Source organism: Paroedura picta, chromosome 6, assembly GCF_049243985.1.
Source record: "Paroedura picta isolate Pp20150507F chromosome 6, Ppicta_v3.0, whole genome shotgun sequence".
Lineage (NCBI taxonomy): Eukaryota > Metazoa > Chordata > Lepidosauria > Squamata > Gekkonidae > Paroedura > Paroedura picta.
Window position 1 is genome coordinate 59,020,303 of NC_135374.1, and position 15,956 is coordinate 59,036,258.

At 41.3% G+C, this 15,956-nt stretch overlaps 1 protein-coding gene across 4 annotated transcripts in view; it reads right to left on the reverse strand.

Annotated features, from left to right (window-relative positions):
* Nucleotides 1-8,407: 8,407 nt before the first annotated feature.
* The window catches only part of RUNX1 (RUNX family transcription factor 1), a 236,296-nt gene continuing 228,747 nt past the window's right edge, over nucleotides 8,408-15,956 (reverse strand). For all 4 annotated transcript variants that reach the window (XM_077342650.1, XM_077342647.1, XM_077342648.1 and 1 more), the window contains one exon: nucleotides 8,408-14,865. In XM_077342650.1, coding sequence (XP_077198765.1) covers nucleotides 14,372-14,865 — 494 coding nt within the window. In that variant the 3' untranslated portion in view covers nucleotides 8,408-14,371. The remainder of the gene's footprint in view (nucleotides 14,866-15,956) is intronic.

A 15,956-nucleotide genomic window follows, 5' to 3' on the forward strand; every position in this document is an offset into this window, starting at 1 on the left:
GCTTCTTCCATGTGGAAGAAGTGCCAGCTGGTGAGAGAGAGCTGGAGGGAGGGTGCGATGCCTGGGAATATGAGCTCCGTGGGGGTGGAGGTGGAGAAGGAGGGAAAGTGCCCCCTGCCAGTGCTCACCCCCACCCCATGCTGCCCCAGCTGTGGCCTCACCAGGCCTTGGTGGCACTGTGAGGAAGGGGGGGAGAGGGTAAGCCACTCCTCTGTCGCATGCAAGTCATACTTTGCATACTTTGCACATTACCAGAAATGCCCTGCCTGCAGTGCTGAGCTAAGGGAGGCCACAGCCACCTTGCCCTTCTTGGGCCTTCTCCTCTGGGCGACTTGTAGCTCCCCAGTCCGGGGCATTTGCATGAGACGGTGAGGTGGGTCCTCAGCAATGGACCATGGTGCTGCGGCTGTTCCCACTGGCCCTCTGGGTACCTGGCTGGATCCTCCCCCCAAGGAGGCAGGAGAGGTGGGGTGGCTACAGAAACAGCTGTGCTTCTATAATTCCCCCCACTCAGGACCCAAAGCAGTGCCCTTCTCCCCTCCTCCCACTTACTCCCAGGCAAGCCATCCTGCCGGGGCCTCCGCTCAGCAGCCCATCCCACCCCAGCATCCTCACAGGTCCACCTGATCAGGCCAATTGGGCAATGCGCTCCATCCTGACTCTGCCCAGCTTGAGTGCAGCCATGGTAGCCAGGGGCTTCATGCAAGCAGCTGAGTGCCCGAGCCAGGCCCTGTGAGGACCAGCAGGCCCATAACTGCTGCTGGGAATGGAGATACAGAGCATGGGGGAAGGTCCACAACCACCCCAGAGTGCTGCCCATGCATCACCTCACCAGTTGTCTCTCCCTCCTAATCTCAGGCCATAGGTGGGAAACCAGGGAGGCTTCCAGGGCACCTCTGAGTATGCGCATGGATTTTGTTTAGTAGCCTGGCCTACCTCACAGGATTGTGGTAAAGAGGGTGCAAGGACATCTCCCTGAAATTACACCTCACCTCCAGAGACCAGAAATCAGCTCACTAGGAGAAAAAGGGGAACTATATGACTTCATAACTTTTTGAAGTCCTTCCCTGTCCCAAAGTTCACCCTCTGCAGGCTCCACCTCTAAAGTATCCAGGTTTTCCCCAACCTGGACCTGGCAACCCTGAAACTGTTCTAATGGATTTTACCTCCAGGGGAACAGATCTCTGTTACCTGGCAATGAGATGAGATTCCCGGGGATCCTCAGATCCCACCTGGAGCCTAGCATCCCTAAACCTCAGTGGAGTACACTGCCACAGATCCCCCCCCCCCTCCAAAGCAGCCATTTTTCCTGGGGAGTTGATCTTCATAGTTTGGAGATGAGCTGTAATTCCAGGAGATTTCCAGCCCCACCTGGAGAATGGCTACCCCTGGATTGGCAATATTCTTTGAGGTTAGGTGATGGGATATCAAACAGGTGCACTGCCGCAAGGTTCACCCTCCAAAGCAGCCACTTTCACCAGAGGAGCTGATTCATGCAGTGATTCATTTGGATTAGCAACCTTTGTAGTGATTATTGCTGATTTAGATTTCCTTTGGGAAAGCAGGGTGGGGTAGTTAAAGAACAACAGTACTTGGTAAAAATAAGTTATGACTAACAATTTTCTGTCTGTATTTTAAGTTTAGTCTTTCCTCCTTAGCACTTGCTCTGTAAATCTATAATTCTCAGCATAAACTGATCTTCTTGAATCTCCTGAGCTCCTTTTGGCCTTTGCAGCCTAATTTTAACATGTACCATGGCAGGCCAAGTTTGCTGAACATCCCATCAGGATTTCACTGTAACTTTTCCAGTATGACTACTAGCTCTTGCTGAATTTTGATGCAGTCTTAACATTTTCTTCTTGTAGGGCTTTTGAACCTTTCATGTTTGCATAACTTTAGAAACTGAGTAGGGGATGTATTTTTCCCATTGTGGAGATGCAGTAACGGGGGGCGGGGGGGGGGGGATGGAGGACGGACCTTCACTGACTGGATTTCGGCATCCTTATTTGTTAATAGACAAGATGTCATAAAGAAAATGCCCAATGTAATGCTTGCAGCCAGACTGCAATCTAATGCTTGTGACCTATTCTATGCAGCACTATATTTTTGCTGTCCTTTCCAGTCTGGTCTTCTCCTGTTTTTGTTTTTTCCCCCTCCCTTTCTCAATCAACTTTACCTTCCTATTGGCCAAATAAAAAATTATTGCTGTTTTTATGTTTTGATTGTGGCTTCTAAAACTTGTTTTGTGAATCATTTTTAGGTTTATTGATATATTATTTTTTGTTAGAGATTGTGGGCATATGCAAGTTGGGGCTGTATATGTATCTTGCTTTAGGATGCTTAGGGCTGATCCTGCGTTGAGCAGGGGAGTTGGACTAGATGGCCTGTATGGCCCCTTCCAACTCTAGGATTCTATGATTCTATCTAGTGTATAGTATATGTATATGTATATATTCTGGGGTGTCCAGATACAGCATTGCTGTTAGTGTTGCATGCCTGGAAGTATTCCAAAAGGAAAACAGCTGGCTACACTACTCTCTCAATAGTAATATGACAATTGGCAAGAAAATAGTCACAACTCTTGATTTATGACCAAGCGAGTAAGAATCTATGCCAGCAATTAGTTCATGCATGCCTATCAAATTGGGAACTCTCAGGAAAATACAAATTAATTTATAGGCTGGTCATGAAAAACTCATTTGTAATTAAAACAACAACAACAAAAACCACCATTTTTACTTCTGTGGAGTCTTATGGATGACAGCAGGATATGTTACATGCTCACATTTGCTCTGCCTCTTCAAAGTCATACCAGTGTCATTCAAGGCTATTTTGTTCTTTTAATGTACAGCATACAGGTGCCTGTATCTTCATAGGTAGGTTATTATTGCTATGACCAGGGATAACTGGGATCTTTGATTGAAAGGCGAGTGACATTTTCCCATGTCACAGCAACAAATATGTCCCTGCCTTCCCGCTGTCACGTAAGACATAAATATGTTTGTATGTACTGAAGCCTCAACCAATGAATTCTTCTTTCTGTGGTTGGCTCACATGATCAGAGCCATAACTCTTGTAGTCTTCTGTCTGATATGAAAATGTTGCATACAACATTATGAGAGGAAATGTTGCCTGTCTGCTTCTCCTCTGCATGGAAGTTCTAACTCTCAACTCCAGAATGAAGGGCTTTTTGTTCCAAAGTAGTTTACCCACATATTCCTGTTCATTAGCCAACCTGAAATGTACCAGTAGGCAAAGCTGACACACATAGAATCATAGAATCATAGAATCATAGAGTTGGAAGGGGCCATACAGGCCATCTAGTCCAACCCCCTGCTCAACGCAGGATCAGCCCTAAGCATCCTAAAGCATCCAAGAAAAGTGTGTGTTCAACCATTGCTTGAAGACTGCCAGTGAGGGGGAGTTCACCACCTCCTTAGGCAGCCTATTCTACTGCTGAACTACTCTGATTGTGAAATTTTTTTTCCTGATATCTAGCCTATATCCTTGTACTTGTAGTTTAAACCCATTACTGTGTGTCCTTTCCTCTGCAGCCAACAGAAACAGCATCCTGCCCTCCTCCAAGTGACAACCTTTCAAATACTTAAAGAGGGCTATCATGTCCCCTCTCAACCCCCTTTTCTCCAGGCTGAACATTCCCAAGTCCCTCAACCTATCTTCATAGGGCTTGGTCCCTTGGCCCCAGATCATCTTCATCGCTCTCCTCTGTACCCTTTCAATTTTATCTACGTCCTTCTTGAAGTGAGGCCTCCAGAACTGCACACAGTACTCCAGGTGTGGTCTGACCAGTGCCGTATACAATGGGACTATGACATCTTGTGATTTTGATGTGATGCCTCTGTTGATACAGCCCAAAATGGCATTCGCCTTTTTTACCGCTGCATCACACTGCCTGCTCATGTTTAGTTTACAATCCACAAGTACCCCAAGGTCTCGTTCACACACAGTGCTACCTAGAAGCGTATCCCCCATCCAGTAGGCATGCTTTTCATTTTTCTGACCCAGATGCAGAACTTTACACTTATCTTTATTAAATTGCATCTTGTTCTCATTTGCCCATTTTTCCATTGTGTTCAGATCTCGTTGAACTCTGTCTCTATCTTCCGGAGTATTTGCCAGTCCTCCCAATTTGGTGTCATCTGCAAACTTGATGAGTAGTCCCTCCACCCCCTCATCTAGATCATTAATAAATATGTTAAAAGGTACTGGGCCGAGCACCGAGCCCTGAGGTACCCCGCTACTCACCTCTCTCCAGTCTGATGAAACACCATTGACAACAACTCTTTGAGTGTGATTCTCTAACCAATTCCCTATCTACCTAACTATCTGAAAATCCAGATTGCAGTCCTTCAACTTATCCATCAGAACATCATGGGGAACCTTGTCAAAAGCTTTACTAAAATCCAAGTAAATGACATCAACCGAATTTCCCTGATCCAGCAAACCTGTTACTTGGTCAAAAAAGGAAACCAGGTTGGTCTGGCAGGACCTGTTGGAGACAAATCCATGCTGACTTCCTTGGATCACCAAATTGTCCTTCAGATGTTTGCAGATCGCTCCCTTTAATATCTGCTCCATTATCTTACCCACAACAGAGGTCAGACTCACTGGTCTGTAGTTTCCCGGGTCATCTTTCCTCCCTTTTTTGAAGATCGGAATAACATTTGCTCTCTTCCAGTCCTTCGGGACATCTCCAGTCCTAAAAGAGGTCCCAAAGATGATGGGCAAGGGCTGTGTAAGTTCTCTGGAAAGTTCTTTGAGCACTCTCGGGTGCATTTCATCCGGCCCAGGGGATTTGAACTCATCCAGTGCAGCTAAATGCCTCTCAACAACCTCTCTATCCATGTTAACCTGCCACCCAGACGCTATCCGTTGGTTACTGCAATCGCTAGATGTGCCTAAACCCTTTGACCTGTGGGGAAAAACAGACGTAAAATAGGCACTAAGCCTTTCTGCTTTCTCTGCATCTTCCGTTAGAGTTTGTCCATCCACACCCAGCAGTGGGCCTATTGCCTCCTTTACTTTACGTTTGCTCCTCACATAACTGAAAAAATGTTTCTTGTTACAATGGGCTTTCCTGGCCAATCTTAGCTCACTCTCAGCTTTGGCCTTTCTGATGATTGATCTACAGTGCCTAGTAACCTGTAGGTACTCTTCTTTAGAGCTCTGCCCTTCCCTCCATTTCCTGAACATTTTCCTTTTCTTTCTTAGTTCCTCTTGAAGTTCTCTGTTCATCCAAATAGGCTTCCTAGAGCTCCTGCAGTGTTTTCGTCTTTCTGGGATAGTCATTGATTGAGCATGCAATAGCTCTTGTTTGAGTAGCGCCCACCCTTCACATGCTCCTTTCCCTTCCAGCATTCTCGCCCATGGTATGACACTCATCATGTCTCTGAGTTTATTAAAGTTTGCCCTACGAAAATCCAACATCCGCGTCTGGCTACAAGCTTCCTTGGCTCCCCATGTCAAAAGGAATTCTATGAGGACATGGTCACTTCCCCCTAGGGTCCCCACCTCCTTCACCTCATCCACCAACTCTTGTCTAATATGAAATAATCATATTACTATTCTCTTCTTTGGGAGACTGAAATCAAATCTCTATTGGACATTTATTTAAAATATGGGGAAAAGACATGTTGACAAGAGATGGATTTTTATTTTGCATCTGTTCCATGGTACCATATTTTGAAAGGTTTGAGACTAAATATTATTTGTCCTATGCCAGACAGAAAGCTTCATTTTAAGGTCTGTGTATTAGATTTTCTTCCTAATTTGCTTTACCCTTCTGCTGCAAACCCAAACAATTCCTAGACAATGACTCGTGCTGACTAATGGCAGTCTGGGAAACTTTTAGATGTTCCTGCAGTTTCAAACAAGAAAGCAAGCTCTTGAAGTCAGTAGTTAAATATTTCTGTAAGGATCTATCTGGCTGGGGTTCCTTGTTTAAATATAGGACATGACCCAGCCACAGCTTTCATAGTCTCATGGACTGCAAAAAGAGGGTTAAGCTTATTGAAATAGCAGGCCTTAAAATGACTTACACGTGTCTGGATTGTGTCCTTAAATTGCAGATACATGCACTGTGCTTTGTGGAAGATTAACAGCTTTGAGTAAAATATAAGAGTGTAGATTATATCTAGTCTTCAACTTTTAGGGGCAGTCACCTGATCCAGATTCCATGGTGAGAGATCCCTCTCCTTTCTGTAATTTAATGGCTGATCTCCTTTCTCCATGGCCGTGGACAGAGGGAAGCAATAGGAGAGAGGTCTTCACGCCGCCACCAACTGACATGTGGAATCCCTCAAGGAGCAGTCCTCTCTCCAATCCCATTTAACATTTTCATGTGCCCTGTTGCTCAACTGGCATGGAAGTTAGGGCTGGGATCTCACCAATATGCAGATGACACCCAGCTCTTCCTCCTGATGGCTGACTGCCCTGATTCTCCCCCAGAAGCATTAGCCAGTTGCCTGGAAGCAGTGATGAGGTGGCTCAAACAAAGTCATCTGAAGCTTAGTCCTTCAGAGACGGAGGTACTGTGATTGGGCAAGAAGGGTCCAAGTGAGGAAGTGCATCTGCTCAACCTGGACAGTGTGCAGCTATCAGTGGCTCACTCCACCAGGAACCAGGTCATGATCCTGGATGCTTCCCTCTCCATGGAGGACCAGGTCACAAGAGTAGTGCAGCTGGCCCTTTATCACCTTCACCAAGCCAAACTACTAGTGCCCTACTTGGTCCCAGAATACCTAGCCATGTGATGGTCACCTCCAGGTTAGACTTCTGCAACTCAGTATATGCAGGCCTACCATTAACTTAGATCCAGAAACTGCAAGTGGTCCAGAATGCAGCTGCCAAAGTCCTCACAGCAACACCATGAAGGTCTCACATACGGCCCATCCTCTAACAACTATGCTGGCTACCAGTTGAATTCTTGATCAGGTTTAAGTTCTTGGTAATTATCTTCAAGGCCATGCACAGTCTGGGTCCAGTGTACTTAAAGGACCATCTCTCTGCCTACACCCCTCAAAGAGCTCTGTGTTCTGCCACCTCCAACCAGTTAGTGATGAACTCAACCAGGGTCAAAGCCTTCTCTGTCCTGGCCCCTACCTGGTGGAATGAGGTCCCAGAGGATGATCAGGGCCCTAATAGAACTAAAATAGTCCCTGCAAAAGGGAGCTCCTCCACCAGGCATTTGGTTGAGGTTGACCATAATTAAACAACATCCACTGGGCCCTTGAACCTCCATCCCTTGAACCCATGCAACAGATATGACCAGCCACAGGCCTGTTAGATTGTTTACTACATTAGAATGTTATTCTCTGTTTATTATTATTAGTTACCTTTTATTCATTATAATCACTGTTTGATGTATTGTTCTGTTTAGTTCTATGTGAACCGCCCTAAGCCTTAGAGGAGGGTGGTATACAAATGTAATAAATAAATAAGTGAATATAAAAATAAATAAATAAAACATAATAGCAGGATAGCTTTTATATTAGGCTGTGATAAGAAGACATATCCTGACTTTTCCCATGTCTCTCAGCATGTGTAGAAGATTTGGGAGAACACAGGAACCATGTTCATTTGATATTATGATATTACAATACAGGGTACAGGAAGAGGTGGGGCAACCTGCCACAACTAAAACTCCAGCCTACAGCCCGGCATGAAACTTCCAGTGCATAAACGGTCCAAATCTCCATTAATTGTGCTCATAAATAGGATGAAGATACAGCAATGAAATATTGAAGTGACCACTAGAGGGAGCAAAACACATGAAAGGGGTGGAAACCCTGGCGTAGGACTGGTATACAAACCCTAAATCCCTTAAATTAGTCCACCATCCTCTTTGTATGCCAGAAAAATAGGGAGACTGGTGAGGATCACTGGCAGCCACAGATAAGAAGAAGAAGAAGAAGAAGAAGAAGAAGAAGAAGAAGAAGAAGAAGAAGAAGAAGAAGAAGAAGAAGAAGAAGAAGAAGAAGAAGAAGAAGAAGAAGAAGAAGAAGAAGAAGAAGAAGAAGAAGAAGAAGAAGAAGAAGAAGAGTTGGTTGTTATATGCCACTTTTCCCTACCCGAAGGAGGCTCAAGCAGCTTACAGTTGCCTTCCCATTCCTCTCCCCACAACAGACACTCTGTGGGGTGGGTGAGGCTGAGAGCCCTGATATCACTGCTCAGTCAGAACAGTTTTATCAGTGCTGTGGCAAGCCCAAGGTCACCCAGCTGGTTGCATGTGGGGGAGCGCAGAATCGAACCTGGCATGCCAGATTAGAAGTCCACACTCCTAACCACTACACCAAACTGGCTCTCAGTCTACAAAGACTAGAAAAACTGTGTGAGAAGGCTGTCTGTGCTGCCAAAACCCTATTTACACACGAAGAAACCCAAAACCTTGTATAGATCTCAAACAGTTTATTTGTCATTCACACTAATTATAATATTGAATTTACAGACGAAATTGTGGTACAAAGAAAGCAAGTTTCCATTAGAACCAATCCAGCAGTCCAGCTGCTCCACAAGCTAGTCACAATGAATTGTCCTGAACACACTGACCTTGCTATGTAGAGGAAGTGCCTATTTAGATATAACAATATCTAGAGATCTATTGGTCTTGGGAAAATGGGCTCCAGTTCTCTTCCTAGTTAGAGAACAGAATTATCATCAGGAGAAAGAAAAAAAATCCCCTTTCTGAAAGTGATCTATATAGCAGTATCAAGAAGAGTATGTGGCAGTTCTTTTACACAGCATAAGCTGGTTGTAAATATGGTCAGAAAATGCTGAACTCACATATCCAAATATATGTTCCATAAGGGGCCCTGCTTGTCATTGTGTTCATCCATCAGCTTTACCACACATCATTTCTCATAGAAACATGTTTTTTTTCTCCAGAATTGTTTCTGTTACATCCAGAATACCACAAATAACCAACAGTTGTTCGCACATTCATTTTCTCCTACAAAAAAGTGAAGAGGTTTTGATGTGCCCACACGACGCCATGCTGCAACTGCTTACAAAGTAACTAAAAGAGTTAAATCTCAAATCTTAAAATAATGAAGTTGAGAAGAAACAAGTTTCCTACAGTATTCAGCAAACACAAAGGCAAATTCAGAATAAAATGTAACAAAGGAAAAAGGTTGAATACTTACAAGCATTAACAATATTTTTCTATGAAGTTTCTGAAATCTATTTACATACATAAATACAATGAAATCTCCTGACAAAAATCCTTTTACAATAAGTGTAGGAAAAATGGCTGGTATTGACCAAGTAAAATCAAGAAAGGTGTAGTAAGGCATAAAAAGCCTTATCATATAAAATAAAATGGTATAAACAAAAAATGTTGAGCAAAGGATAGTACATGTAAATAGATATCTTGAGGGCAGAAGAAATCCAGAATTATTTATGGTTGTGTGGGATATTTGTGGGAAATCAGTTTAAGGGGATAAAGGATACTCTCTTTATAAAAGTCTCAGCACTCAGGAATAAATAAAGTTAGTTTATGTTGCTAGAGGGTAAACACAATTTATTTCTAGAATTATGTTACAGAATTTATATCCAGCCCTTAACAAAGATCCTGGCTGGGGGAGGGGGAGGGGAGAGGACAGGCTAGTGCAGCTCTATTAAAGTTGAGTAAATTAAAACTGTTTTTAATCCTACTGCTTCAGATTCAAGGGATTATATACTATGCTGTTCATTTAAATAAAAATTAATTCCCCAATATTCACCATTGACTAATTATTGTTATAATCAGTTTTTAAAACTATATTGCTTGGGACAGCATCTTAAATTATAGGTATATTTTCAAAAAATGGAATGGTCAAATATCCCCTTGAGGAGTGAAATTTAAAATGGAAAATTGTTGAAATTAGAATTGTAATAGCACTCAGGATCTATGTATCACAAATATTTCTAGTACAGAGAGGACTACCAAATTATTTTGCTTTGTGATTCTGTTTTTTTCTGTAATCATGGGAAGTGCATCTCCTAGCATCTACCCAAATGTCATCAGACAGGTCCCTCAGTATTAATCCACATGGTCAAGCAATTGTATCTTTTCAAGGTGAGGAAAATCACTTTCTGAAGTGGTGCAGACCCAGAGAGAGGTGCAGATAAAGTTTGAGAACTGTCGCTTCAGCAGAAACACTTTGTGGAATTATGTATGTTATTAAACACAAGAAAGCATTCTACAAGAATAAATGGTACCAAATACTTTGTAAAAAAATAAACCATAACGAGGAAAGATTCTTTCCAGATCTTAGAGCTATATTTTACAGAGTATTATAGAACTATCTGTCCAATGAGCAAGTCTCTCAGTCCTAAATACAGTTATTCTGAAGTTCTTAGGCTGTCAATTATATATTATTAACCATATTTATGGTTTTCGAACTTATTGACATTTATTTGTGACAAAAAAGTGTCTTCTAAAAGGCAGATCTAGTTTTCTAATAGGCTAGAAATGAATGGTGTGTTTCTGTGGCACTAAATCCAGAGTTACTTGGTGATAATAAAGATTTAACATGAAGTGATAGATTAGGTGATCAACAATATTATTGTGATTTTAATTTAGGAAAAGTTTGATCTAGAAAGGGAGAATTGTATTCAAAGAAGGCAGAGGGGAGAATGGTAGGTAGATGCAGTTGAATTGTTAGATATAATCTTGACAGATTAGCTGTAAGCATTTGGTCCTTTGTAAGCATAACCCTTCTGAATTTTCAGTTTGTGATACACAGATACAATAGGATGGAATGAATATAGAATGGGCATAACAGCATAAACCTAGTGCAATCCTCTGAATTAATATACAGTGCCTTTTATGTGTTATGTAATATTAATTGAGCTGGCCCTAAAAACTGCATTTCCACAGGATCTTATCCTAGTCAAGTTTATTCTTTCTGCATTAGCATGGCTCCATCTCAGCCCATTTGTAGAAGGTGATTCTAAACTAAATAGTCAAAAATGCAGCAGTGTGGACAGTGGATGTCTGTAATACCTGCACAATGGCCTACAGTTTGTGATACTTTCAGTGGAGTAGCCATGTTAGCCTATTGTAGCAAAATAAAATAGAAATCCAACGGAACCTTAAAGATTAACACCGTTTTTGAGACATAAATCACAATTGATGCCCTGATTTATGACATGTATAATAAATGGGTATTATTTTTATGTGTAAATGGATGTCCGCAGTAAGTACTTATGAAAGATAAAGTGTTATATTTGAAGCAGAATACCATCGAAAAGTTATGAGACACATTTGAACGCTACTTGAAACATAAGAAGTCAATATATGAAAAGTCAACAAAGTAGAGGGTAATCACTTGGTATGACTGAAACAGTTTTTGATTGAAACATTGTTTGATTTACTTTTTCATTTCAGAAGCATAGAATAGTCTTGTATATTCCAGATTTACAAAAAGGAAAGTTTTAACTCTTCCACTTGCAAAACTAATTAACTCAAATTAAGAATAGTATTCACTTTCATTACCATAATGGAGCAATGATAAATGAAACTAAAAGGGTTTGAAAATGACATTGTATGATCTTTTGAGTTTTGGACGAGATCAGTTAAAAACCTTTTTGCAGAACATTTTGCAGAATGTTGATCTTACTGATGACATAGCGGCTTTATTCTGTAACAATTATACCAAAGTGCTACTGCATCAGACATACAAATAATGCAAAAGCAAAATCGACATATATAGCGATATATAGAAAAAAATACTTTAAATAAGTCCAGCTGTTTTGCTGCCTGCAGCCAAAGATCTTTCTAAACTGAATCCAATATTTATGTTCTAAACACAACACTGATTTAAAGGCCTGCTTTCAAATACTCAAGAGTTGACCTACAAGTGTTACATTATTTTTTTAAAAATCCATTAACTAACTATCAAAAGACCATTCTGATTCCGTTGACTTCAGTTGTTTCTCTTTAATGAAGAACACAACTGCACTTAGACCCAACTCTATCATAAAATAGTGCCTTAAAATTTACAGTGATGTCTTCTATGTTTCAGGTGTAATAGACAACAGTGATAGTCTCAAAACAACACTCCAGTTGAGCTATTATTATTTTTAAAATTACAAACTGACTACCAGGCTGGACTGTTCTATGCTCTGTGTACCAGTTCAGAATATTATTTTCCTTGCCTTTCTAACTGTGGGCTTGCTTTTTGTAAGATGCTGAAGATCAAATAATGCAACTCAATTCACAGAGGTAACTCTTGCTGAGGTCAATGAAATATACTCCTTAGTAAGTGAACATGAGATCAGAACCCTGATTTGCTCAAGCTCCTAGATGCATTTCTGTGGAACTTGGTCCCAAGCTACATGTGACAGACACATCCCATTCCTTTTCTTTAACCATAAACCAACCACAATAGGCTCCTAGTTTGAGAGGAATTATGTGTGGGAAAGGCTACTTAATTAATTAATTAATTTCTTCAATTTATTGCCCACCACTCCCCGAAGGCTCGTGGCGGGTTACAATCCTATATTAAAAACCCCAGTAAAAACCTCTTAAAACAGATAAAAACCGATTTCTTACATAAAAACCATAAGACTTGGAGGTAAATTCGTTCCAACTCTAAAAATACCCCAATATCTAGGGGGGGGGGGGAGAGGAAGAGAGCACAGATAGAATTTGCTACTGCTGCTTCTTTAAGAGGGGCCCTGATCTACCTGGCTGCCCAACTTCAACCGCAGACCCGGCGGAAGAGCTCCATTTTACAGGCCCTGCGGAAAGCTGAAAAAGCTCCCCTCCAGTAATATAGATCTTGTCCCCTTTGGGAAGAAAAGCATGAGGGAGAGAGTTGAAAACTTGCTGCCCTCATGGTGTCCTACCACTGAAACTCAAACCTCTCCCATTATTTTAAACAAAGAAATCAGAGAGTCATGCGACTGTCTGGCATCTCTTTTTAGTCTTATAGTTTCAATGGGATGTCTGTCCAAATAATTCTGTTTAGGATTTAGAGCCCCTCAAACAAGTTCTTGCATCTCCCACTAGTTTAGGGTAGAATGTTCAGGGTTTTTTCAGATTCTGCCCATAATGCAGAAGCCACTTACAGCATCAAGTTGTGTTTGATTTTGCCTTGAGATCATGGTGCAGAATACTGTCCAGCTGTGCTAGAAACCCCAAGTGCTACCACAGAGACTGATTCAGCCACTGCCTCCCAGTGTTCCCGTGTTCTATACTCACTGTTCAAATAAAATTGTGCCAAAATTTGGTGCAAAGTTCTTTTATAAAATGATGACACACATACACCAGTATATTTCTATTTTACTGGCATATAAAACAATTCTGAGTTCTCAACTGGACTAAAACGACTTCATTGAATATTGAGTGTTGAAAATGAAATGGAGCTAAATGTAAACAAAACTTCTAAATAATTAAAAATCACATTACCCATAATCATTCCAGCCATTTTATGTGATAATTTTAAACTTTGGTTGCTACAAAAATGCATGTGCTTATTTTTAAGCATATTTAAATAATAAAGGTATCAAACAAAATTTTTCAATGCTGAGCATAAATATTGAGTTACTCATCATATACATTTTCAGTAGTTGAAAAGGACTCAAGGCTGTTGCTCTTTTATATTAAGGAAGAATTAAATTACCCCTCCCATGCAGGGAGTGGAAGGATTTATGCCTTCAGATTGCAAAATACAAGAAAAGCAAGCACATTAAAAAAAAAGATTACATCTTTTTGCAAATCTTAAGGTGCCAAAAAAAGAAAACAAAAAAAAATGATATGCAAAAAAGGATGAGTTGCATCCTAAAAAATAAAAATAAGAAATAATTCCCACTCTTTGGAATATACAACTTGGCTAAAAAAAATAATTCCAGGATATAAAACCTCTCATTCACAGCATTGCTAAATCAGAAGCATTCACAGTTTCTCTCTGAGAATCTTCCTATACTTCTTTTTAACTCGCATGTCAAAATGATTATGATGATTGAGATTGTGTTAGGCTTTAAGTCCCCAAATCAGATGTCAAACAAAACACTCTTTACAGTCTTTGACATGCCCGAAACCTGTGTTTGAAGTCGCCAGCTCTGGAAACAGAGATCTACTTTTCACCATATCTGTAGACAAAGTGAGTGAGTACTGCCATCGTAAATGCTCTCGTTTTCAGAAGTTCAGTCCTGGGCAAATATACTTTTCTGGAATGTTATCACCTTACTGCCTAAAATCTATCAGATAACATTTTGATACTACTCCTAGAAACACTGACTTCTGGGCCAATTGTTTTTCAGAGAAAAATATAAATATGGCAGTACCCAAAGTCATTAATGAGGAAACTATGGATATCAGCAGATAAAACATTTTAGTCCCAGCCCATGTTGGCAAATAATTTATTCAATATGGTCGCCATACTGCTTCTTCTAGCCTTGCTGTGGTTCCCATGTTAGTAGGGGAGTTGCTATGGCTACCTTCTGTATCCACAACATCATTTTGATTTGGAAGATTGGGGTTGAGGAGAGTAGATCCCGTAGAAGCATTAGTGCAAGGAGGAAGAATACGTGGAGGGGACCGATCACCTCCAGACATCATGGAGAACTGGTATGATCCTGCTGAAGTTCCATAGTAGAGATGATAAGAGGGGGAGCCGGTTTGAAATGGGCCACCTTGACCTTGAGAAGAACCTGGGTATGGAGGTGGTAGATAAGTGTGGTATCTGGTAGCAGTGGTCATGGCTGACATACCAATTCCTATTCCTGAGCTGACAGGTGTTGGAGTATAGGTGAATGCTCCTGGATAGTGCATGCGAGGATCAGAAATGGAAGGAATTGCTGGGAAAGGACGATCAATTCCTACTCGTGGATCACTGAATGCTGTTAGATCAGAAGCACCTGGTTTGAGGAAGATAAAAGAGAACAATTATGTAAATATTAAAGCATATTAGAACTACATGATACCTTAGGAGAAAACAAATGAACTAATAAATTAAGTTAATTGTCAGATCAAAATACAAAGTGTATTGGTTCATCCACAACAAAGATTTTTTGACATTGTTGCTATTAAAGCTTTTGTGATGTATGTATGTGTGTGTGTATGTATGTATGTATGTATGTATGTATGTATGTATGTATGTATGTATGTATGTATGTATGTATGTATGTATGTATGTATGTATGTATGTATACACACACACACACACACACACATAGCCAGTTTGGTGTAGTGGTTAGGAGTGCGGACTTCTAATCTGGCATGCCAGGTTCGATTCTGTGCTCCCCCACATGCAACCAGCTGGGTGACCTTGAGCAGGAATATCAGGGCTCTTTCAGCCTCACCCACCTCACAGGGTGTCCGTTGTGGGGAGAGGAAAGGGAAGGCGACTGTAAGCCGCTTTGAGCCTCCTTCGGGTAGGGAAAAGCGGCATATAAGAACCAACTCTTCTTCTTCTTCTTCTTCTTCTTCTTCTTCTTCTTCTTCTTCTTCTTCTTCTTCTTCTTCTTCTTCTTCTTCTTCTTCTTCTTCTTCTTCTTCTTCTTCTTCTTCTTCTTCTTCTTCTTCTTCTTCTTCTTCTTCTTCTTCTTCTTCTTCCCAATGGCATCATAAAAACTTATTTATTTATTTGGCTTATATACCACCACTCTTGGCCCAGCTGGCTCATGGCGGTTTACAATAAAAACACAAAAATACATTTAAAAAACAATCCAGTAAACCAGCAACAACTCTACAATAGATGGGGGCTACAACAATTCCTACTCAGCCACCTCACAGCATCTCAGCTCTCCAGTTACAGTCATGATATTGTATTAATTTCATGAGGCGATGTTGGCCCAGAGAGGTACTGAGTGCTCAAGGGGTTGGGCCCAATCTTATTACCCTGGTCCCCAGCCTGGCCTCAACCAAATGCCTGGCGGAAGAGCTCTGTCTTGCAGGCCCTACAGAATCCAGAGATTTCTGTCAGGGCCCTCAGCTCTTCTGGGAGTTC